Source organism: Peromyscus maniculatus, chromosome X, assembly GCF_049852395.1.
Source record: "Peromyscus maniculatus bairdii isolate BWxNUB_F1_BW_parent chromosome X, HU_Pman_BW_mat_3.1, whole genome shotgun sequence".
In the NCBI taxonomy this organism is placed as follows: domain Eukaryota; kingdom Metazoa; phylum Chordata; class Mammalia; order Rodentia; family Cricetidae; genus Peromyscus; species Peromyscus maniculatus.
This window is the reverse complement of record NC_134875.1, coordinates 5,498,870-5,523,719: the sequence shown is the minus strand read 5'-3', so window position 1 is coordinate 5,523,719 and position 24,850 is coordinate 5,498,870. Positions and strand designations below refer to the sequence as shown.

General features: G+C 40.5%; 1 protein-coding gene across 10 annotated transcripts in view; it reads left to right on the top strand.

Annotated features, from left to right (window-relative positions):
• The window catches only part of Mamld1 (mastermind like domain containing 1), a 130,713-nt gene that overhangs the window by 86,689 nt on the left and 19,174 nt on the right, over positions 1-24,850 (top strand). For 6 of the 10 annotated variants that reach the window (XM_076562505.1, XM_076562510.1, XM_076562509.1 and 3 more), the window contains 2 exons: positions 3,806-5,596; positions 7,585-7,695. In XM_076562505.1, coding sequence (XP_076418620.1) covers positions 3,806-5,596; positions 7,585-7,695 — 1,902 coding nt within the window. Of the gene's footprint in view, positions 1-542; positions 665-3,805; positions 5,597-7,584; positions 7,696-24,850 lie in introns of all 10 variants that reach the window. The other 4 variants (XM_076562507.1, XM_076562506.1, XM_076562512.1 and 1 more) reach the window with 2 other exon arrangements.

Sequence of the window (24,850 nt, the reverse complement as noted above, 5' to 3'; positions counted from 1 at the left end):
GCTATGCAGCCTGGCTGCATCTCAGTCACATGTTCCCAGTAGTAAAAGGTCTGAACAGTCAAAAGGCTCCACACAATTCATATCATTCAAATGAGTCATGCAATGAAGCATTGTGTAGAGTGGAGGGCTCCACAGCAGTTAGAGAGGGTTTTTTCAGAATCACACAAGGAATCAGTGTATACCAACATCTCCCTGTTGCATTGGCCTGGACTGCATATGAAGGCCAGCCACTGCTACTCTGAGACCATCTGCTTAATCATCTGGCCCTCATCCCCAAAAAAGGAAATGTCCTGTCTTTGAGATTGGAAGTAGGGGCCTATGTTTGCATCTAGTGCTGAGCATGCAGTCTCTTCTGATGCAGGGCAAGGTAATGACATTAACAAATCCCTATCTCTAGGGCAAGATTCATGATCTAAACCATCTAGTAACAGAGATTGGGGTCCTTTCTTGTAAGCCAATTAGCACCCCATCCTAACCACCCATGATTCTCTAGAGTCGCTTGTCTTGCAAATCTGGGAAAGCTGATAATCTTTGTCCCACAGAAACTTCAGCTTCAGTTTATGGGAATATTTTGCTCAAATCCAACATGCAAATGATACATTCTTAAATATAAAAATGGATAGTATATACATGGATATTTATATGTGCATCTGTACTTATCCAGGTATTTGCTTTAATTTCTCCTTTCCTATAAGCCCAGTCCTATTATGCACACATGTGCACCTAGACATACACAAAAAAATGGATTGCCATATCTCAACATTCCCAATGTTCAGTGAGAGCAGATGGTATGAGACTGAAGCAGAGCTCTCCCCAGGAAATACACCTGTTTTTTTCTTGTCCTTGATGCCCCTTGGTTAAATATTGGAAGCTCTTAACACTGAGTCCCAAACACAGAGCTGCACAGCCTCTACCAAAGGTAGATCTTATTGAAAAGCAAAATTTCAGAAGAGCCTATGGCTGCCCCTCTACCAAAATGGCAATCTAGTTAGTTGGGAAGTACTCAGGAGACATGCCTGAGGGCAGCCAAGGGGATACTCCCTTCTCATTAGATACCCCTCAGTGTTCACTGTGCTAAGCACCAGCAGCTACTGGCTGTGGACTTAATGAATCAGATCTAAGCAGCATGAGATGCCCCTTGGCACCCCAAGAAGGTATCGTGTGATCTGTTTTGTTAATGAATACTCAGACAGAAGTGAGTGGGGGCCACTTGCATGGATGTGCTTGATGGACGCACACAAATTCTCACTTATGTTACTATTCGAGTCCAGGAGTAATGTCTACTTTCCCAATCCTTGACACCTTATTCCCAACAGCTTCATGGCAGACCAACAACTAAAGAAAAGCTCTAGGGGTCCTGCCAGTGAATTTCAGAGGCCCACTTGGCCAGAATTCCAGGCTTATAGCTTTATTTCCCCTCCCCTCCACCTAATCCTACCATCTGCTTGCCTGCTTACTTGTGTGTATAGATTTCACTATTGTTAAAACTGCTGTGTATTTCATGCTACATTGAAGTAGAATGTAGGACCCAACTGTTGCTAACCTGGGTTCCCTGCAAAGGGATGGCTATGGAGGTCTATACTATATGAACACCTATTGATTCATTTTAGATATTTCTATTTTAAGCCTATCAGATTTCTTTGGCTTTTTTGACAGAATATTGAAGGAACCAAATACCAGTTTGGAATTTGAGGGACTTGTTTGTGGGCTGCTCTGTAAGTGACTGAAAGAATTGCCAAGTTCACAATGTGCCAAGGCATTTGGGTTCATCTGTCCATTGGTTCACTCAATTGCTATTTATTATTTATTACTGTATTTTCTGTGGACCAAACACTCGGTGAACTGCTTCCTGAACAGCTTCTGAACCTCAACCAGGCTCCTTGATTGGAAACTGGGCATGTAAGACTGGCTAGGCCTTTTCATCTACCCAACCAGTCTTGCCCAACCTGTAGTATTCAGTCCTCAAATGAATTTAGCAACAGGTCTGATGCCCGTGTTTGAATCATGAGCATCTCAGAAAAGTCAAGGATGTGTGAGTCCTCTTACTCAAGGTAGTAAGGTCCTTCTATGAAGATGATACAGTGTTCTACTGTCTGGATGGCTGAAGATAATAGACTGAGAGGCAGCCAGGTGGTCATTGGTTCTCACCCTTCATCTGGCCTTGACCCACTGGATAGGCAATACAAGGAAAGCCCTACTTAATACCTGAGGGGTAGCCATTGTTATTGGAAGATAGTGAATTTTCAGGGCTCTTATAGATCTGCATTAGGAATGTCACAACCCTTTGAGGCCCTACATTTATCATATAGTCTGCCCGTTCCAGTCAAGAGAGCAGCAGGAGGACATGAGAGCTCTTTCTCATCATTTCTCACGTGATAAAATGAGCCCAGAGACTTTACATGGCAAGGGTAAGACCTCCCTATATCTACCTGATGATCAGGGACATATGCCATGCTGCCTCTGTCCACTCCCTAGGCCCTACCCTGGGTTAAACTAAAATAGCTGATTTCTTTTGGGAGGATCTGGCTATCTAGATAGTTCTAAGTGATTCTCACTTACAGGAAGGCCTGAAGCACACAGCTCTAGGGGATTTACTTTGGTGTTCACTTGGCCATGAGAGCCATGACTTTAGCCTGCTAGCAGATGAGTGGCTGCCAGAATCAGCATCCTATCCTTATTGTCACAAGCATGCCTCCACCTCCTCTCTCTTTACCTACTGAAAGAAAACTCATGGTTATTAACATGACTGAATCATGGATAAGAATCTGAAACAGGGAAACAAAGTGTTGCTTTTCTCCTAAAGACTGCTTTTATATATAATGGGCAGCTCTCCCAAGGTGCTGATCCCACAGTGGGGCCTCTTCCTGTTGTTTGATATCTCCCCAACCCAAGGATGCATCTGCACAGAGGAATTCCTTATTTAAATAACTTTATACTTGAGCTTTTCTTTTATTGCAAGTTTTTCTCATTAAAAACAAACAATACAGAAATTCAGAGAATAGAAAAAGAATTGCCAGCTATTCCTCAAAGGTGACCACTCTAAAATATTGGTCCATCCAAGTTATTTTTGTATGTACTAAGCAGTGCATATGTGTGCATGTGGGTGTAAACTAAATGGAATAATGACAACAGTGGCTGTTCTAATTCATGAGCTTTCTCCTAAACATATATCTTAGGCAGCTCCTTTGCATTTCCATTTCTCTGACACTGTTGGGTTCTATTTTATCAACATACCCTGATTCATTTAAGCAAGACAGTGAGGCAACCTAGAAGTTCAATATTCATTTTATTGTTTGTCTTTTTCAGAACTGGGTTATCTGTATATAGGTAAGAATTGAAATTATTCAGCTAGTTCTAGTTTGTTCTTGAGTGCCTGACTTTGGCAGCAAATTCATTTAGTGACTTCAGTATAGTCCCTGAACTCCCCCTTTAGGTGTACAAAGAATACCCTTTGTGTGACTTTCAGTCCTGTTTAGTATACAGACAACATATTGCTTTATTTGAAATATAACAGGACTATTTAAATGAGACACAGAAACAAAGAAACAAAACAAAATACATCCTTCTAAAAATAGACCATAATTTTATGATTTTTGACAAGTGTAACTCTAAACTGAGAGATCTGTTTTATACGTGGGCTTCCTAGCATTAACTTTAATATGTCAAACCTTTCATTAAATTCATATTCTCTCTCTCATTCTCCCTCTCTCATTCATTCTCATTCTCTCTCTCTCTCTCTCTCTCTCTCTCTCTCTCTCTCTCTCTCTCTCTCTCTCTCTCTCTCTCTCTCCTCTCATAAACACAGGGAACCAGTAAGAGAAGACAGGAAGGAGACAACTTCCACTTCACAGGCATGGCTGATGGTGGCTACCCTAATAAAATCAAGAGACCTTGCCTTGAAGATGTCACCCTCTCTATGGGCCCAGGTGCCCACTCTACTTCTCTTTCTACAGAGCTACAGATGCCCACATTAACCATGAATCCTAGCTCTGCAGATATGGGAGTGGCTGGCCAGTCATTACTCCTTGAGAATAATCCTTTAGACAATAATTCTATGAATAGCAGTGCTATGGGCTCACCATTTGGGGTGTCATCAACTGCAGACATGGGGCTGAAAGGGCATGCTGTTCCTTACTATGAGAAAAACAACAGTATACCAGCTGTAGATCAGGAGCTTCAAGATCTGCTGGAGGAACTAACTAAAATTCAAGAGCCTTCTTCAAATGATCTTGACCTTGAGAAGATTCTGGGGAGCAAGCCAGAAGAACCTCTGGTTTTACATCACCCCCAGGCCCTCCTTGGCCCTCCTGCCAAGCCTCCAGTTCAGACACCACATATGGAGAACCTTGGACCCAGCAAAGATTATGCATCTAGCTGCAGTCAAGTCACTGGCACATCTCTACCAATCTTGCCCTCCTCCACAGGGATCAGCTATTCCATTCCTTCCACCAGTAAGCAGATAGTCTCACCCAGTTCTTCAACGGCACAGGCTCAGGTAAAAAACCAGGTCCAGACCATGCTCCCTGTCACTTTGCCTCCATTATCTGTGCCTCAGTGGCATCATGCCCACCAGCTGAAAGCTCTTGCAGCCAGCAAGCAGGGATCTGCTACAAAACAACAAGGTTCCAACCGCAGCTGGTCCAGTCTCCCTCCTCCAGTTCTGTCCCCACCTTACCTCCCGGTGCCATCACCTCATCCACCACCACCACAGCCACCACCACCACCTTTCAGCCCACAGAACTTCACAGCATCCTGCATGTCATCCAATAGCTTGTCTGGCAGTGCTGTGCAAAGCTCGCCCAATGCCTTACTCTCCAGCATGGCCCCCAGCAGCAATGCTGCCCTTGGGCCCACCTTGCCCTATGCTCCAGCGAAGCTCACAGGTCTGCCTCACAATCAGCAGCCACAATTCAGCCCCCAGAGCTCCATTCTTGCCAATCTGGTGTCCTCTACTGTCAAAAGCCCTCAGGGACACCTAATATCTGCTCTGCCTACCAGCACCCCAGGGCCATCCCCACCCTACCGCCCTGAGAATCTCTCCAGCCCCGGCTTGCCACAGCAGTCTTTCACTCCACAGTACTCTCTGATCAGGAGCCTCACTCCCACCAGCAATCTGCTAAGCCAGCAGCAACAGCAGCAGCAGCAGCAACAGCAGCAGCAACAGCAACAGCAGCAACAGCAGCAAACAAATTCAATCTTTAAGCCTATGACCAGCAGCCAGCAACCCAAAACCCTGAGCATGATCATGCAGCAGGGCCTGGCAAGTTCCAGTCCAGAAGCACCTGAGCCCTTTACCTTCAGCAACACCAAGCCCTTGTCACATTTTGTTTCTGAGCCAAGCACCCAGAAGATAGCCTCCATGCCTGTCCCCTCCAGGCAGCCATCCCTGCTCCACTACCTGCCTCAGGCAACACCAGCACATGTTCCTTCTGCCACTGCCTCTTCTACTGCCACTGCCACCTTGCAGCTGCAGCAGCAGCAGCAACAGCAGCAGCAATCTGACCAGTCTACATTCCTCCTGCAGCAGATAATGCAGCAACCCCAGCGCTTCCAGCGCATGGTGACCTCTGATTCCATGTCTGCTCTGCCTGGACAGGTAAGGCCACCTCCTATCTAGTGGTGCTCCTTTGGGAAATAAGAACTATGTAATATGTTACGCAAACCTGGCTTTGGCAGGCAAATCCAAGCTATTATCCTCAATGAGGTCAAATTTGACCCTGGAAAAGCCCATGTAAGTCAGATAATTGTGCGTAGTTAAATATAGTGTTTATGAGTCAAAAATTATGGTTCCAGGGCCTGATCAGTTCTCTTAACTCTCCTGGGAGGAAAGCTGCATCCATAATCTGTGCCCAGGGGAAGGAGTCAGATAGGACAAGCCAGACATCTATAGATGGACTGTTTCCCTTGGACTGAGTCACATGCCTGGACACACATATGCTTTGAAGGATGCAAGGCAATCACACTGAAGCACCTGGATCTTGTCTGTGCTGGTATTAAACTGATCACTGAACTGTCTAGAAATGCCCCAGCAATCTTCTGCTGAGCATTCTCAATGTGTCTTTCATCACTGTGCTGGATACTGAGGCTGGTCCTAAGACAGACACCACTAAAGTAGTGACTGTTGTCATCTCCATTCTACAAAGGTAGAAACTGAGGCTCAGAAAGTTGCGATGACTTGCCCAGGGTCACACAGTTAGCAAGGGCCAGAGCAGGAGCTTAAAGCCAGAACATCTTGCCCCCAAATCTCTCTTCTTGAGATTACTTTTTTCTTACATTCTGTCTTTGCCTACAGTATTTTGAATCATTAAATGCAATTGGTTCTCCTTGGTGGTGTCTATCATTGTTCCCACTTTTCTTTGCTCTGATCCTTGCCTGTATTAATTATCTACTACTGTGAAAAAAGTTACCCCAAAGTGTCAACTCCAAACCTCATGCATATATTGGGTCATAGGCTCTGCAGGTCAGGCATCATGGCTTAACTGGTTCTTTAGGCCCATAATCTCTCAAAAAGTCACTGTCACCTCCAAATTCCATGGGGAAGGAGCTTCTTCCACACTCACTCATGGCATTGTTGATAGGAAGCAGCTTTTCACAGGGACCTCAGGAAATGTTTATTGGCCACAGTCTTCTTTAGCAAGCATCACACAATATGGCAGCTGGCTTCATCCAAGTGGATGAGAAAGACATGCCAGCTAGATACAAAGATGGAACTAGGAATGGGGAGGAGTGACAGATAGCTAGAAACCAGAGTCTTTAAGATACAGTCTATGGTATCATCATCAGATATCAGCCATAGGATATTGCATGAAGCTATGGCTACCAGGAAGCAGGGCTCAAAGTCTTCCTATAGAATACTGTCAATCAGGATGCATCTTTCCATTCATTGGTTCTTCATATGAGCTGATACAGTCGACCCTTAACCAATGCCCCCAATAAATCATTATTTAACCCTAAGAGGTACCTTGCTAGAATGCTGTCCTGATGGTGTTTCCCACTTGTTCAGAAGTTCCCAGAAGGCCATAACATGACTCCACATACTTCTTCAGACACAGAGCCTCTGAGGTTCTGCCTTGCACTTCACTCTATAACCTTAAAGTGCTCAGAATTCTAAGCTTTTGTCCCTGATGGTTCCTATGTCTAGCTTTCTTTTCATCTCTCTCATGTCTAACTTCTGCAGCTTCTTCAAGCTCAGATTCCATCCCTTCAGGAAACATTGACTGTCCCCAGTGCTTCTACTTTCTGCTGGGCCTCTCTGTTCTGAAGAGAAGTCAAAGAGACAATGTTTATAGATTGCTTGGGGAGAGAAGTGCATGTCAGGAAGTGACCCTATTTTCAAGAGCATACATGACAGCTTCCTAGAAAGAGACTTCACCCAAATATCATGGAGCCCAAACAGGCACAGTGCTTGATACCATGGAATTGGCTATCTGATGGGTGCATGAAGTAGAGATAACTTCCAAAAGGGTGGCTGGTAGCTAGGTTGAGTGACATGAAGACAGACATAGCAAGTAGGACAGGGAAACCACCTGGGAGCTTGAGCCCTTATCTGTAGCTCAGGAGCACTGTGGTTTGATGTCATTATAGGGCTGTTGCCATCGCTGTGCATGGACTACTGCATCTCTCTGGCTGGAGCACCAGCATCAGCAGTGGAACTCTCTCACTAGCACTCATGGACATGTGCCACCATCTAACCTTGTGAGCCACTTTGTTTTCTTCTTATCTGCAATGGGATATGTTTGTAGTCTGACTGTGTTTGCAAGCAGCCAGCTCAGATGGCTTGGGGGAAATGCTTAATGATTGAAGTCATGACAACTATGCCCAGCTGGTCACCAAGGTGGGATTGGAGAAAGTGTTTAGGAGAAAGACAAAGCAACCATGCCCTCCAAGGATTATAAGTACAGAAAAGTTCCAGAGATCCCTCACAGAGAGACTAGACTTCCAGCAGCATTCTACTATGAGCTATCTTCCCATCCAGGTATAGACCCATAGGCCAGGCATGGAATTCTTCACTCACCTGTCTCTTCTCTTAATCCTCAGAGGTAGAGGATTTTACCATTCCAGTCAGTGTTGAGAAAAAAAAAACACAGAGAAGTGACCAGAGTGGCCCACAGTCACACAGCAAATCAGACAGCAAAGCATCTGGCTACAGAACCTGTGCTCATCTTCCCATGAATGAGGCACTACCTCCAGAATGTTCTGTTCCTACCTCCCCTTCTTACCCATTTCTTCATCCACAAAATGGAGAAATAATAGTTGACTAAGGATGAAATAAGATAAAACATCTAAAGCTCTTTGAATAAAGCTAAGCAAAAAGGACTTTATATTACTGCCTGTCTGTTGTACTCGAGCCCTTAAATCTGTCCTCTGGGGTTTGAAGACATTGTCTCCAAGTCGACATCTAGGTCAGGACAGAATATGAGCAGCTCTTCTCCAACTCTGTCTTTACCATGATGTTGCCAGGAATTATGGGGCTTGTGCACCTTGTGGAGTTTTCTCATTCTAGACTCAATGGAAATGGCAAAGGATCATATTCAACTTGTAAGCACCCCATTCCAAATTCCTGAGCACTCTCATGCTCCTGCTGAAGCCCTCCCCAGTACTCTGTTCAAATAGCATTCTTCTAGGCAAAAATGTATCAACATCTTCCCTTTTCATGGCCTCTCTGCCCCAACTGTAAGGCCTTGGAACAGCTTGGTCACTCTTCCTGAGGAAACAAGAAAGAAAGAGGTTAGTGTTTGAAGCAAAATTTGGTATCCTGGTATAATAACATATGGAACCCCTAAAGGTGGGAAGTGCATGATTCTCACCTCAGTAGCAGTCAGGCTGTCTGTAGAAGCAATGGTCACCTGATGACATGTCCTTTGTTAGCTTGGTGACCCTTCCCCTCTATCATGGTTACTGTGGAAAGACAGGATATGTATGTGAATCTGGAGCTCTGTTTTTGATGAGAAACAAACAGTTAAGGAAGCAGTAATGCCCACTCTAACTGTCTATCAGGCTCATTTTTCTGTGTTTCTCAACTTGAGAGATTTTACTTTACCAGTGGAATGAATGATTCTATTTATATAGACCATCCCTTCCACCTAAGCTACAAGGCAAATGCCATCTGTTAGTTCAGTGTGACAAGTCAAGCAAGAGCACTGAATGTACACAAAGCTGAGGTTCCAATCCAAAGCAGTTGTAGACATTGAGTGAGCCAGAGCCAGAAGCAAATTTCCCTAAACCCTCAGAGTTTCAACCAAAAATACAGAAAGGATCAGCACCCATCCCATAGAGAACTGAAAAAGGAAAGAGAGGTATGTTGCTCAGGACCTGAGTATACTCAGACAGGACCAGTATGGGCTGTGGCCTGAGATCTGAAACCCCTGTGGCGAAGGGAGACTCTAATGGTGAACACTTGGGACTTGAGAAATGCAATATGGCAGTAATACCAAAAATGCTACAACCCCCTCCAGTGGAGAAATATGAAAATTTAACTGAGTCCAGGTCAAATTTTGCTACCAAATAAAAACTGGTCCCAAACTTACAATATAAAGTTGTCCTTTAGAGCTACTTTGACTTCAAATTACAGTAAAAGACAGGGACACAAAATTATTAGGGAGAGATTCCCCTAACAGACAACCTTAATTTGTCCCATCTTGTTCTTACAACATATTAATTCTACAAAATAATAGATGCCATTATGACATGTTCTTACTTGCACATATTTTGATCCTATTCACCTCCATAATATTAACTTAGCCCACCTGCAATACCACCAATCCTGTTCCCTAATAATCCTTATACTTCCATGACCCTTTTTTAGATTCTACTTATGAGCAAAGAAACATTGTAATGTTTGTATTTCTGAGTCTTTCATATACCACTTAACATGACCAGTTACATCTGTTTTCTGGAAAATGGAGTTATTTCATTCTTCCTCATAGCTGAATAATATTCCATTGTGCACATATGACCCCTTTTGTTTATCCATTCTTATGTTATTGGGCACCTAAGCTACTTCCATATCTTGGTGTTTGTGAATAGTGTCATGATAAATATGGGTATATAAGTATCTTTGTTGTATATTCACTTTAATACTTCAGAGTATAAACCCAGAAATGATATGGCAAAATCACATAGAAGTTCTGGTTTTTACTAAAGTTTCTGTGGTACTAGCGAGTAAACCAGGGGCTCACATATATTAAGCAAGTGCTTTATCAGCCTAGAAGATCTACTTTTAATTTATTGAGGAACTATCATGATTTCCATAGTGGCTACAATAATTTGCAATCCCACCAACAGAGTTTAAGGGTATATTCATCCTCCCAAATTTGCTAGCATTCATTGTTTTGTTTTTTGTTTTTTTTTTTCTTGATGACTGCCATTCTGACTGGGAATAAGATGGAATCTTTTTTTTTTTTTTTTTTTTTTTGGTTTTTCGAGACAGGGTTTCTCTGTGTAGCTTTGCGCCTTTCCTGGGACTCACTTGGTAGCCCAGGCTGGCCTCGAACTCACAGAGATCCACCTGCCTCTGCCTCCCGAGTGCTGGGATTAAAGGCGTGCGCCACCACCGCCCGGCCCATAAGATGGAATCTTAATGTAGTTTTGATTTGCATTTCCCTGATGGTTAAAGAGATTGAACATCTTTTCATGTATTCATTGTCTATTTGTATTTCATTTGAAAATTGTTCAATTCATTTGGCTATTATTGATTAGATTATTTGCTCTTTCTGTTTAGGTTTTTTTTTTACCTGTTTACACATTTTGCATGTTAATCCCATGCTATTCTTCAGTCTGTCTCTTCACCCTGCTAATTATTTTTATGCTGCGCAGAAGCTTTTTAATTTGGTGAGACCCAAATTGTCAATCAGGGTTAGGACTTAGTTCAATTTTGCCATCAGTCACTGGAGAATGGAATTCACATTTACTCCCAAAGAGGAAAACAAGTCTGTTAAGGAGATGGGAGTAATGCTATGCAAGTATGTGAGTAGCAAGCGGCAGCCTCCAGCCACAGTGCCTTCTGCACCTGTGCTTTGCTGCCCCATGCAGATCTGCATGGCTAGGACTGTGACTGCATGAGGAGGAGGGATGTGAATGGCAGCCAGTTGGACTAAGAACAGAAAATTCTGGAATCTGATCCTTGAGGCAGGCTGCGAGGCACAGACAGAAGAGAGAAACTGCAGTGAAATACACCAAGAAGCACATGATATTATGAAAATTTTTGAGCAGGAGAAAGGGGACTCCAGTTTGCCCAGGAGAAGACTGGATTAATCCTTTACTGGGCCAAGTTTGTTTTATATATTCAACAAGAAGTCACATATCCCCTTAGCTTAGGAAGCAGTAGGTTCCTAGCAACTATGAAGGCAGTATTATCTGCCCTCCCTGAGACACTGGGTCTGCAATATGTGCAAGGGCAGGTTCCTCCTCAATCCACCCATGGGCCAAGACCTAAAGGGGAATGCACAGAGCAAGGACCTTTGCTCTGGGGCTCCCAACAGGGCCAAAGAGCTGGACTCAAAGCCATGTCATTTTCTTCTAGGCACAGAGATCTGAGGTACTAGCAGCCATGTAGATACTGAATGAAAAATGTGACTCTAGGATGACTTGAGGTGGGCAGGAAGAGGGCCTAAGGATATGATGACAGAAGCTTGATGGGGCCACATGTCATTTGGAAACCAGTTTTTCAACTGGCCAAATAGGTCTGAGAGTATGTACACAAAGGGGAAAGTAAAGATCAGAACCACCCATGCCTATCTCTAGGCTTGGCCAGGACCCATAGGGATTAAGTACAGCACACTCATTGTCTCTCCTTGTCCATCTCTCTCTATCATTTACTCATACCCCAGGGCCTTTAAATAGAGTATCTGTGGAGCCTCAAGACTTCTTTTGCTTTGGACTTCATGTTTAGTAGTGCATGAGCTCTAATTAGTGCCCCTCAACAGTGCAGCTTAAATTATCTGCATTCAAACTACAGCCTCCCATTGAAAACAAAAAAATGATCAGTGAGGTTCAGAGAATTCCTTCTGCAATGAAATCTACATCAGCCCATTTTAGACTGCAGTCAGAAGAGATGGAAACTTAACCTTTTCCCGTTCTCAGAATCACTCATTAACATTTTTGCAGTGACTTTTAACTTACTGAAAGACATGACCCCTCCGGTGGAAGAAAGGCCTGTCACCTTGGGCTTTCAAGTCCTTCCTCTTGCTTTGTTGCTGTTTTTTCCTCCTCATTCAGTGGGGAGGGTAGCATTTCCTGACATGTTCACAGGCAAGTTTCTTTACATTTTCTCTTTTACTAATTCTGGTGATGGGTAGCAAAGATTTCATTTCAAAGGTTAGTTCTGGTGAAGTGCAAAAGCAGAAGCCTTCGGGAGTAAGCTTTTGGCTGCCTAAGATAAGACAACTGATAACTAAGGAAGGGCCTAGATTGTCCAGATGAAGGAAGTGGTGGGGAGAGGGGGACACATGTCAGGATTCAAAGAGCCACTGGTTGGAGCCCAGGCTTGACCTGTAAGCATCTTCTCTACTAGACATGAACATGTTTTCCTGAGTGAGCATTCTTATTTTATGCCTAACATGACCAAACTGAGCTACAAATCCATTTAGTTTGAGGCAGATATTTTGGGAGGCTACTGTTAGACACACTGTGACATATTTGGAGAGATTGATCACTGACACCTCAGTGTTGAGCAGCTGTGTTTTAACCACTCTGGATTGACAGGAAATATAACAACTATGGTCAAAAACTTAGCACTAAGGTTACCAAGAATCAATTTTTCCCAGTTTCCTTTTGTGTTTCTGAGTATTGGTAGTGATGCTCCACCCTAAAGCTTCCCCCTTTTAGATCCACCAAGATCATAAATAACAGGCATATGGAAACCTTGCCTGAATCTATTGTAACTTTAGACTATATCTCATAGAGGTTGGCAGAGCACATAACTTCGATCTGCTTTTAAAAAGTTCCTACTACTCTGACCTGGGTGTTTTTGAGCTTGAAAGGATCAGCAGGATAACCTAAAGTAAGCCCTAAGTACATGCAGGCTCCAAATTCTCAAGTTAAAACAATGATGGATCAAAGTGTTTGGGAAAAAAAAATCCGTGTGTTCTGAACACATACATTTTTCTTGTCATTACTTCCTAAACAATATAGCATGATTATTTGCTGTAATTGGAGTTTCCTTTGGGCTGCCAGCTCACAAATAATGACCTATAGCTTCAGCTTGTTTCTAACTACCTCTTATAACTTAAATTAACCCATTTATATTAATCTATGTTCTATCATGTGATGTTACCACTCTTTTATCTTGCACCTCCTGTTTCCTCTCTATCTCTTCTGACATCTTTCCCTTCTTCCCAGGGTCCTCTCTATCCCCAGAAATCCTGCCTAACATCTTCCTGCCTAGCTACTGGCCATTCAGCTCTTTATTAAACCAATCAGAGGGTGCCTTGGAAAAGACACATCTTCACAGTGTAAACAAATATTCCGCAACAATCTGCATTGTATTACATATTAAAGTAATCTAGAGATGATTTAAAGTATAAGAGAGTGTATATAGAATCTATGGAAATACTACCATTTTATTCAAAGGACTTGAGAAACCACAGACTTAGGAATATGAGGGAAATCCTCATATCAGTCTTGTTCTGATGCATTGCTGACTCCTGAATCCAACATGGATAGCAGCTCCTAAGATAGCAAGTAGACAATAGGGCTCCTGTTTAGTGGTTGGTTGAAGCAGGGGAATTGCATGTTAGAATGGAAAACATGCGGCTTGGAGACTCACAAAGATGGAAGGCATAGGGTTTCAGTTGCAAAGAGAAGAAACTTCTGCAGATGGACAATAATGACAGTTACAACATACTGTGGAAGAATTCCATGCCACAAGGCTTTACAATTTAAAAGGTTGAGATAGTTGATATTATATCACATATGGTTGTATAGTACAAAACAATATTTCTGACCATACAGACTGAATGTATAAGAGTGTTTTTTTAAGATTATAGTGGAGCTGAGAAATTCCTATCATCTGCTGATGTCATAGTCATTTCTGTCAGAAGGAATTACATTATTGTGGTGATGCTGGGGTGATCAAATCAACTCCACTGGCAGTCCAATAAACGAATATGTACAGTTGTGTACTCAATACATCATGTTTATAGTGAGAAGAAATGGCTATGTTGCTAGTTTTTTTTTATTTCCTATACTTCCGTGTTTGAGTATGCTCTTACCACTTATAAACAAGAAGTTTAAAGTAGAGCAATTGCATGTTATGCTGGCAATTGCTCAATTCTTGTTTACTGAGTCTCTTGATTGTATCACAATGCTTCAGTAGAGTGATTGACCTGCATATATCATGTAGATTTGTATAAGTACACTCAGTGGTGTTCCACAATGATGAAATCACCTAGCAACACATTTCTGTGTCTCTATGATTAAGTGACACATAGCTGTGTCTCAAAACAGCAAAATTGAAAAGGAAATACTTGGCGGTTTTAAAACAGTTGTTAATCCTCCACTAATCAAAAGCAACCTTTTTCAATATTATTAATGTGCAGTATCAAAATAACATCAAGCTGGCTGTCCATTTTCCTGCTTAGGAGCAGAAGTGAGTGGATGTCTACTCATCACGTACAAATCATGTCATAGTGAGCACATGTAATTTAATCACACGAAATTGAGTTACTGCACATGGCCAGTGCATAGAAATATATTTCTTGGCAAATTAAACAATATGACTGGTACTCTCTGTAAATTTTATAGAAATGGCAACATGGGAGGTGTGAAGGAATGACTTAAAAGGAAATGGCATCATTGCTGATTTTGAATAGGATGAGAAACCCTATGTGCTTCATTTGTTCTCTGGGTACCCACAAGTCTGGAAACACCAGAAAGGCCAGCAGTTAGATAATGCAGGAGCCAGTAGAAAATGGTGATGACTTTTCATCCAGGATTGACTTTCTATGAGCAAGTTCAGGGCTTTGAAATAGAGTTCTGGCAAAGGTTAGGGATCTCAACTACAATGAGAACAGGTTCCAGTTCCTGGCCACTGGCACATGAAGTAAGAAACAAGAGCCCCTGATAAATGTTCAGTTCAAATGACTTGTAGAAAGTTGGCACATCTGGTTGTTATGCACACAACACCTTTAGCTTTGACTGCTTGGTCAGGTGATCAGGCTACTACCACAGAGCCCCCAGCATTCAGTATTCAAACAATAGCAAGCTCATACGATAGAATTTAAAATAATGAGACATTTATTTTTATTACTTTCTGGGTAGACTAATTTCTTGTGGAAATTTTGTCTCTGGATTTTTGTTTTCATTTATTTTGGTCATTTGACAGCTACATTGCTAATTGCTTTTATTTGCTTTATTAATTTTTAATTTGGAAACATATTCTTTAGGCCAATTATAACACAAGGATTTACCTTTCTTCATCCCCATCCTCAATAAGGGGCCTGAATTCCTTTAGTTCTCTATTAATTGCCATATTTAGAACAATACAGATCAAAGAAGTCAAACGTAGTTAAAAGAGCAGTCTCTGGCAATGGTTTAACCATAGACATTCTCTTTGAATTCATGGAGGTCCAGAGTCATACAAATCTGTTCTACCAAGCTCTTTCTCCAGCTGCTTCCCCAGTTCAGGAATTATGCCACACTAGATATGATCAGATTATAACCAAGGGCTCAACTATTAATAAAACTATGTTAGTAAAATTTTAAGTGGTGGCAAGCCCTCAGGAATTTACAAGTTTCCACAAAGATCCTGCTCCAAGCCATAAATTGACTTGTGACTCATTAGACCTAGATAGGTTGGTATTTACTATAGATTTGAGGTTCTTCTTCCATGAATAATTTAAGACAGATTACAATATCTTGAAGTTGATCAGCTGAGTAAGATTCTAGTTACATATGTCCTCCCTGAGGCTTCAGAGATTCTCAAAGATTTGAAGACAACTGAGATGTTTCAACTGTCTCCACCATGAATTCTTTGCCACTGATTGACTCTGACCTAAGTACAGGGCACTAAGGGAATATCTTCTGAGTGGGTACAAATTGACCAGATCAGTGGTTCTCAACCTGTGCATTATGACACCTTTGTGGGTTGAACAACCCTTCAGAGGGTTTGCATATTAGATATCCTGTATATCAGATAGTCACAATACAATTCATAACAGTAGTAAAATTGCAGTTATGAGGTAGCAATGAAAATAATTTTGTGGTTAGGGGTCACTACAACATGAGGAACTGTATTAAAGGGTTGCAGCATGAGGAAGGTTCAAAATTACTGGCTTAGACCAAACAAAACACTCCAGGTGTATTTGGTGCAGTAGAGAAGAGAATAGGAGGCTCCCCCTATTCTTTCCCATTGATCTGTTTTGTTCCCACCCTCCTGCAACTCACTAGGTGGGTAGCAACCACATCCCCCATCTGCCCTGCCTATTTTCTTTGCCAATTCCAGCCCATACACCCCACCATACACACACACACACACACACACACACACACACACACACACACAGAGAGAGAGAGAGAGAGAGAGAGAGAGAGAGAGACTGATAAGCATTTCTCTCTAATTATTTTATTTGTATCTATTCTCTATTGTCCAAGAAGTTAAAGTGATGATGCAATGTTGGACAAAGGAACAGAGAAAGGGAATGAACCTTTGTGATTGCTTTAGAGTCATCATCAGACTACTCAGTAAGACCTTTTATAGGTTTTTGTTGCACTATCTTCTCTGAAATCAAATCTTGACTTTCTGGTATGTTATTGGACTTTTCAAAGGATTTTAAAATTCAGGAACTTGGTTCCAATAATTGCTCTTAGGAGATAACACTGCCCATTCTTTATAGATAAATTCCAGTTTGGATCAATTATTTTCTTCACAACCCCCCCAAAAAAATGAAATTTACATCAGAATTGAATACAATCCAGACTCTTAATGTTCTACTATACTGTTGCTTTTCAAATGTGTATCACATTCTACTAATGCAGATTTAAGAGTTTGAGTACTGAACTAGACATCTGAATGAAGAGCCCAAGATGTTGATAGTTGATCTACACTTGGGTATGTTTGGGTGCTGGACATTGCAGGTGTGTTACATTTTTCTTTAAGAGAGCTGGCCTAAGGAATAAGGAAACATGACTCCAGGCTGAGCAAGGCTATACAGGCCTTGGTCTTCATCATTAGAAATAAGGTGGTCTTGTATACAGCCATACTATCCTGAATGTTCCTTGTCTCATCTGATCTTGGAAGCTAAACAGGGTCTGGCCTGGTTGGCACTTGGATAGGAGACATACATGGTTTTTTAACCCTAGGCTGGTAGCTTAGAACAGACATCATGAACTCAGAAATCTGAGGAGCTAGGCTAGGTGGTCTATCAGAATATATTCAATTGCTGGTAGCAGACAAACCAGTTCACTATGGCTTAAACAAAAAGTAATTAATAATTAATTTAAAACATATCTTACTGACTTCTATGAGGGAAAGTGCAGCAGTTAGGTAGCTTCAAGTTGCTCTAAATCATTAACTTAACCCTGTCACCAGAGATGTGTAACTATCTTTTAGACCTTCCCTCCTCCTACAGCTAGCTCCCCCTTGTGGGCACACTGTAGCTGTCTGCAATTCCAGACACTGCCAGCTTCCTCCTGCCCCCAATTCAAAGAACCCCATTCTAGTCTCTAGTCAGAGGAGCAGGGAAATTCTTTTTCAGATGTCCCTGGACTTCAAGGATTTATTGGCTAGAACGGATAATATGCATACTATGCAGTTTTCTGTCAGCAAAACTGAATGCTCCACCTCTAGAATCTCAGGTGAGATAAGGTTCCTCCCAAACATTTTCTGGGCGTGAAGCTAGTGGGTGAAACCACTTGAATGAGAATGGGTAGAGGAATCTAGAGAAGGAAGACATATTTGATGATGAATAGGAAACCTATCAGCCACCATGCACTACTGCAGTCAGTCTTAGTGACTGTCCTGATGCGTTCACTCCCTTTTGCCATGATCTCACTTTCTCAAATGCTCAACCCTATAGAAATTCAATTTACCCTTTGGGCTCAGTCTCCAATTGAGAAACCCTAGAGATGTGCCATCCTCAGAACTGGTTCTGTATGTGTCTCCTTGTGTTCCAAGGACCCTTAATTTCTAAGCTCATCTGAATAGAGAGGGAATAGGAATATGGATAAAAAAGGAAAATTTTCTGTAGCTGAAAGTTTTTCCTATGTCCTGCCTGGTCCACAGCCATTCAGACCCAAGTAAACACACTGCTCGGCCATTAGCTCAAGCCTACCCCTGACTAGCTCTTACATTTAAACTCAGCCCATCTCTGTTAATCTATATGTTGCCATGTGTTCTGTGGCTTTACCTGTGTGCCATTACATTCTGCTCCCTGGATGGCAGGCTGGCATCTCCTGACTCAGCCTTCTTCTTCCCAGAATTCTCTGCTTATCCTGCCTATATTTCCTGCCTGGCTACTGGACAATCAGCATTTTATTTACCAACCAAATCAGAACAACACACATTCACAGCATACAGGATGACATTCCCATCAATTTTCTGATTTGAAAAGGTGCAATTGAAAAGCAACATTGAGTGGCTTCTGAACCATAATCCCTGAAGCTCTGCTGAGCAGATCAGTTGCCTCTTGCTTCTCTGGGGCTCAATCTCCTTTGGGGTTGTACTAATTTGTTAAAATGTAGGTGACTAGGTCCCACGTCTAGAATTTCTGATTCCATAGGACAATGTGGTACCTAGGAATTTTTATTTTCAATGGGTTTCCAAGGGATGCTGCTGCATTTGCTCCAACTCTCCTACTTTGAAAACCTCTAGGGTGAACAATTGTAACACAAATCTTAAATGGTCTTATTAATTAAAAAAATACTCAGTGCCAGCAATTGGGGTGAATTCTGAAACATCAGAGAGACAGAAAAAGACACAGCTAACCTCACCTTGCCAACTTCTCAGCTGATCTCATTTCCTCAGACTAGAAGCCTCTGAGTCTTCATCCAAATTGATCTCAGCTGAACTGCTGCTAAAAGCCTAAAAGTTTAGAAGCCTCTAGTTCCTGGTCCTCACACCTTATATACCTTTCTGCTTCCTGCCATTACTTCCTGGGATTAAAGGGGTGTGTCACCATGCCTGGCTGTTTCCAGTATGGCCTTGAACTCACAGAGATCCAGATGGATCTCTGCCTCCCAAGTGATAGGATTAAAGGTGTGTGTGTGCCACCATTTTCTGGCCTCTATGTCTATCTAGTGGCTGTTCTGTTCTCTGAACCCAGATAAATTTATTAGGATGCACAATATATTGGGGGACACAATATCACTACCAACAATCCCTGTGAGCCCTTCCAGTTTTGATATTTAGAACTCTAGAATTTTGTACTGGTTTAAAACACATGGTTTCTAACTGGAACATACCAAATTATACCACGTGAAGATGTAGAACTATCTGGAAGAACACCTTAGGGCTCCTATAGAAATACAAATTACACCTACTGGTCAAACTTTCCTGGTCCCTCCCCATCCTTACTCTCCCCAGCCTTGGATAGCTCTGCCACTTGACTATTATTTCAATGAGATCATCTGTTTAGGATTCCCTGTACAAATAGGACCATGGAATATTTGTCATTCTGGTCTTGTCTTATTTCAGTTAACATAATCTCCAGTTCTGCCCACATTGCCACAAATAATAGGTTTTCATTCTTTTCCTTGCTGAAGATATTCCATGCAGATGTATACCGTATTTTCTTTATCCATTTATCTCATGATGGACAACTATTATTAGTGATGCTACAATAGCATGGCAGTGCAGATGTCTCTTCAACATAGCTAAGTTCATTTCCTTTGGCTGTGCATCTAGTGGTAGGATAGCTGGATGTTGCAGTAACTGTATTCCAAAAATTTGAGGAATATTTATATTATTTTATATAATGTTTGTACTAATTACCATTTCCTCCAGCAATGTGCAAGACTTTCAGTTCTTCCATTTACTATGGTACTTGTTCTCCTTAGCCTCTTTGATAACAGTCATTCTGGCTGTAGTGAGGTGATATTTCATTATGGTTTGGAGTCACAGTGTTTAGTAATATTGAACCAAATACCAGCTGGTCATTTGTACTTCTTCCTTGGAGAATGGTCTATTTAGCTGCATGTCGTGTTTTCTCAGCTGTTTTTTTTTTTTAAGAAAATGTTTTGTTGTTTTGTTTTGTCTCTGTTGTGTTTTTAAGTTCAGCCCCATATCAGATGTACTATTCCCTCCTATGCATATTGTTTGATCATTTGCTGTGCTGAAGCTGTTTTAATACTCTGCCTATTATAGATGAATTTCTAAACAGTCTTATTAAGTAAGAAACACAGAGACAAATACAGATGTAATAGCTGAAGAGACCAGAGAAATAGTGAATAGCCGTGACTAGCCTTAGCTTACCACCATGCAGTAGCTTCCCCAGAGAGAGCTTCTTCCTGTCTAACCTGTGCTTTTATTGCCTTCCTGTTTTGCCTTCTCATTGGCTCTAAGCCCACCACATCACTTCTTCGTCACTGTCTGTCTATACAGACCTCCAGGACTTTATGGTTGGTACTGGGATTAAAGGCGTGTGTCACCACACTTGGCTGTGTCCTTGACCACACAGAGACTCTGCCTGCCACGTGATCGGGATTAAGGGTGTGTACTACCACCGCCTGACTTCTGTCTATGGCTCGCCATGTGGACTCTGATCGCCAGGCAAACTTTATTTATTAACATACAAATAAAATATCACATTTCAGCACAAATAAAATATCACCACAGCCTACTTTTGCCTTTTGGATCCTAACCCCAAAAAACTGTCCATTCTAATTTTCTGAACCTCCCCCTTATGTTCATTCTAATAGTTTCATAATTTCAGGTCTTACATGTGAAAACACCTTTATAATTTTTTCAAATACCTTTATATTTTTTGAGCTGGCTTCCAACTCACTATGTAGCCAAGATTGACCTTGAATTTCTGATCCTCCTCCTTTACCTCCCAAGTGTCAAGATTACAAATTTATGATCACATGCCCACTTTCTACATTCCAAGTAATAAAATCCAGGGCTTCCTGAGTATTAGGCAAGTAATTGAACTACATCCCCAGGCCCCACTTAAGACTTTAATACATTTTGAATTCGCTTTTTGTAACTGAAACTTAGGGATTTACCTGTATTTTTTGTAGGTGGATACCCAGTTTTCCTAATACCATTTATTGAAAAGACTGTTCTTTTCCCAATGTACATTCTTACCACTTTTGTAGAAAGTCAGTTAGATATAAGCAGATAAATAGATAGGTAGGTAGGTAGGTAGGTAGATAGATAGATAGAAAGATAGATGATAGATAGATAGATAGATAGATAGATAGATAGATAGATAGATAGATAGATAGATATGGTTTTTATGATTTCTATTCTGTTATTTTAGTTCATATATTTGTTATGTACTTGTTGCTATGCCACTAACATGCTGCTCTAATTACTGTAACATTTTAGCCTGTTAACAGCTCCTGCTTTGTTCTTTTTGATCAAGGTGGCTCTAGCTATTTGTAGGTTTGAGTAATTCCATACAATCTTTAGAATTGTTTTTGCTAATTCTATCAAGAATAACATCTGACTTTTGATAAACATTGCATTGAATCTAAATCACTTTGTGTAGCATGGACATTTTACAATATTGATTCTTCTAATCTATGAACAAAAGATGTCATTTTAATTTTATCTTCTTAAGTTTTTCTCTTCAGTGTTTAAAATGTATCATGATAGAGGTCTTTTGCCTCCTTAGTTAAACTTGTGCATAGGTAACATTTTTAATCTACTGCAAAGGGGATTTGTTTCTTGATTTCTATTTCAAATAAATCATAATTATTATGTAATAATTCTGATCATTTTGCGTGCTGCTTTATATTTTGCAACTTTGGTAAATTTACTTAGTATAAAATAGCTTTGGAAGTTTCTATATGTAAGATCATATCACTTGAAAGCAGTGACATCTGACTTCTTTTAGAATTTGAATGTGTCCTAGATAGGACTATTTTGAATAAAGTAGTAAAAGTGGCCAAATATGCTTGTGCATGGCTGTAAAACCAACACTCAAGAAGCAGAGGCTTCAGAATTGAGAATGCAAAGCCAACCTGGGCTACGTAACATGACTTGAACAATAACAAACCACCAAAAAAAAATGGTGAAAGTGAGCATCCTTACCTTGTTGTACAGACACTGAAGAGGATGTTTTCAGCTTTTTCCCATTTCATGTAGGTTAATGCTGGTTTATCATGAATGGACTTTGTGATATTGAGGTATGTTTCTTCTCTGGCTAATTTGATCAATGTTTTTATCATGAACAATGTTGGATTTTATCATGTGCCTTTTCTACATTCATTAAGAAGATCATATGGTTTTTATACTTTCTTCTGTTGCTGTTGTGTATTGTGTTTATTAATTTGCTTATACTGAACCATCCTTTACATCCATTTTATAAGTTCCATATGGTTATGGTCAACAACCTTCTGAATATGCTGTTGTACTTGTATGCTGATAGTTTGTTAAGGATTTTTATTAAAAACAGTATTTATTTGTTTAGGGTGTTTATCTGGTTTGGAAATCAAGTTATTGTTAGCCTCATGTGATGTGTTTAGACAAATCCCTTCTTCCTCTGATTTTGGAAATAACAAGAAAATTGGCTTTATTTAAACTATAAAACCATATAGTCTTTGGTTTTTCTTTAATGGAGCACATTTATATTGCTGATTCAATCTATCCTATTGCTATTGGTCTGTTCAGATTTTTTATTATTTGTGATTCTGTGCTGGTAAGATATATATGTCTATTAGGAATTTGTTTTCTAAACTACCAAATTTCTTACTATATAGTTATTCATAATAATGTCTATTCTGTATTTATGTGGTGTTGGTTGTAACATCTTGCATTTCATTTTTTTTAAATTTTATTTATTTGTGTCTCCTTTTCCTAACCTACCTGTTTGTTTTATCTTTTTTCCAAAATATTGTTGTTACTGCTACTGCTGCTGCTGTTATTATTATTATGTTTGCATGATATGGGAGCGCACATGCTACAACACATATGGAAGTCAGATAACACATTTGTGGAGTGGGTTCTCTCCTTTCATCTTTATTTGATTTCCAGGATTGAACTCAGATCACCAGGCTTTCATAGCAAGTTCCATTACCCACTGACTCATCTCACTGGCTCTCTTTTGTCTTCTCAAAGAATCATCTCTGTTTCATTGATCGTTTTGACTACATTTTCTTAGTCTCTATTTCTTTGGGGTTTTGTTTTGTTCGTTTGTTTTCTGCTTGGAGTTTTAATTTTTTTCCTTCTAAATTTAGGTTCAGTGAATTTTAGCTTTTCTAGGTCCTTGGGATGCAGTATTGGAGATCTTTCTCTTATTTGATATGGGTGTTGATTGTTATAAATTTCCCTCTCAGTAGTGCTTTGGATGTATCCCATAGATTGGCTCTTCATTTTTACATGTTTCAAGTAAGTTTAAATTTTCTTCTTCAGGGTTGGAATGATATCTCAGTGGTTAAGAACACTGTTTGCCTTTCCAAAGAACCTGGATTCCATTCACAGTACCCACATGATGGTCATAATCATCTGTAACTCCAGTTCCAGGAGATCTGATGCCCTCCTCTGACTTCTGTGGGAATTGCACATATGTGGTGCACAGACATACAAGCTGGCAAAACACTTATACACATATAATAATAATAATAATAATAATAATAATAATAATAATAAATGAAAATGTTCCTTCTTGATTTCTTCCTTGACTCATTAGGTATTTAAAAGCAAGTTATTTAATTTCCATGTGTTTATAGTTTCAAATGTTTCTCTTTTTCTTGATTTCTGACTTTATTGCATTATGATTAGGAAAAAATATCCAAAATAATTTAAGTTCTTTTAAATTTATTGAGACTTATTTCATGGAGTACTGTATAGTATATACTATTCAATGCTTTTATTATTAATCTATCCTAGATAATATTCTGCACAGAGTAAAATGTGTATTCTATAGCTGTTGGAATGGGATGTTCTATAGATAACTCTTAGGTCCATTTAATCTCAGTTGAAATTTAACTCTGCCATCTATTTCTTGATTCTCCATTTGGATGATCCATTCATTGTTGAAAGTAAAGTGTTAATGTCTCCAATGTTATTATATTGGAGTCTAGCTCTCCCTATAGGTCTATTAAAATTTGAATTATACATTTGCACATTCAGATATCCAGTACATGTGTTCATCAACTTTCTGTCATTGTGCCACAATACTAGATACAACCAAAAAGGAGGAGAGATGTATTTTGGCTCACAGTTTCCAAGGTTTCTGTCCACAGTGGCTTGGCCCCCATTGCTTTGTGCCTAGAGTGAACCTGAAAATCAGAGGGAGAGTGAATGGTGGAACAAACTATTTCACATTCTTGTGTCTAGGAAGCTAAATCAAGAGGAATAAGCCAAGGCCCCAAATACCTTCAAGGATACCCCCCAACACACACACACACACACACACACACACACACACACACACACACACACACACACAATGACTTTAGTTCCTATAACTATACCCTGCTCCAAAAGATTCCACCACCTTCAAATAGCACCATGAGCTGGAGGGAGAGCCTTCAACTGATGAGTTTAGGTGTTAATGAGCTGTTAAAATCCAAACCCCTTAGACACAAGATGATAACCTTCCTTTATCTCTTTTTACTGTTTTGGATTTTAAAATCTATTTTATTTGATGTAAGTATGACTGCTTCTTCTTTTTTGTAATCCCTTTTACATGAAATGTTCTTATCTCATCCTTTCATTTTTAGTATATGTGTGTTCTTAAAGATAAAT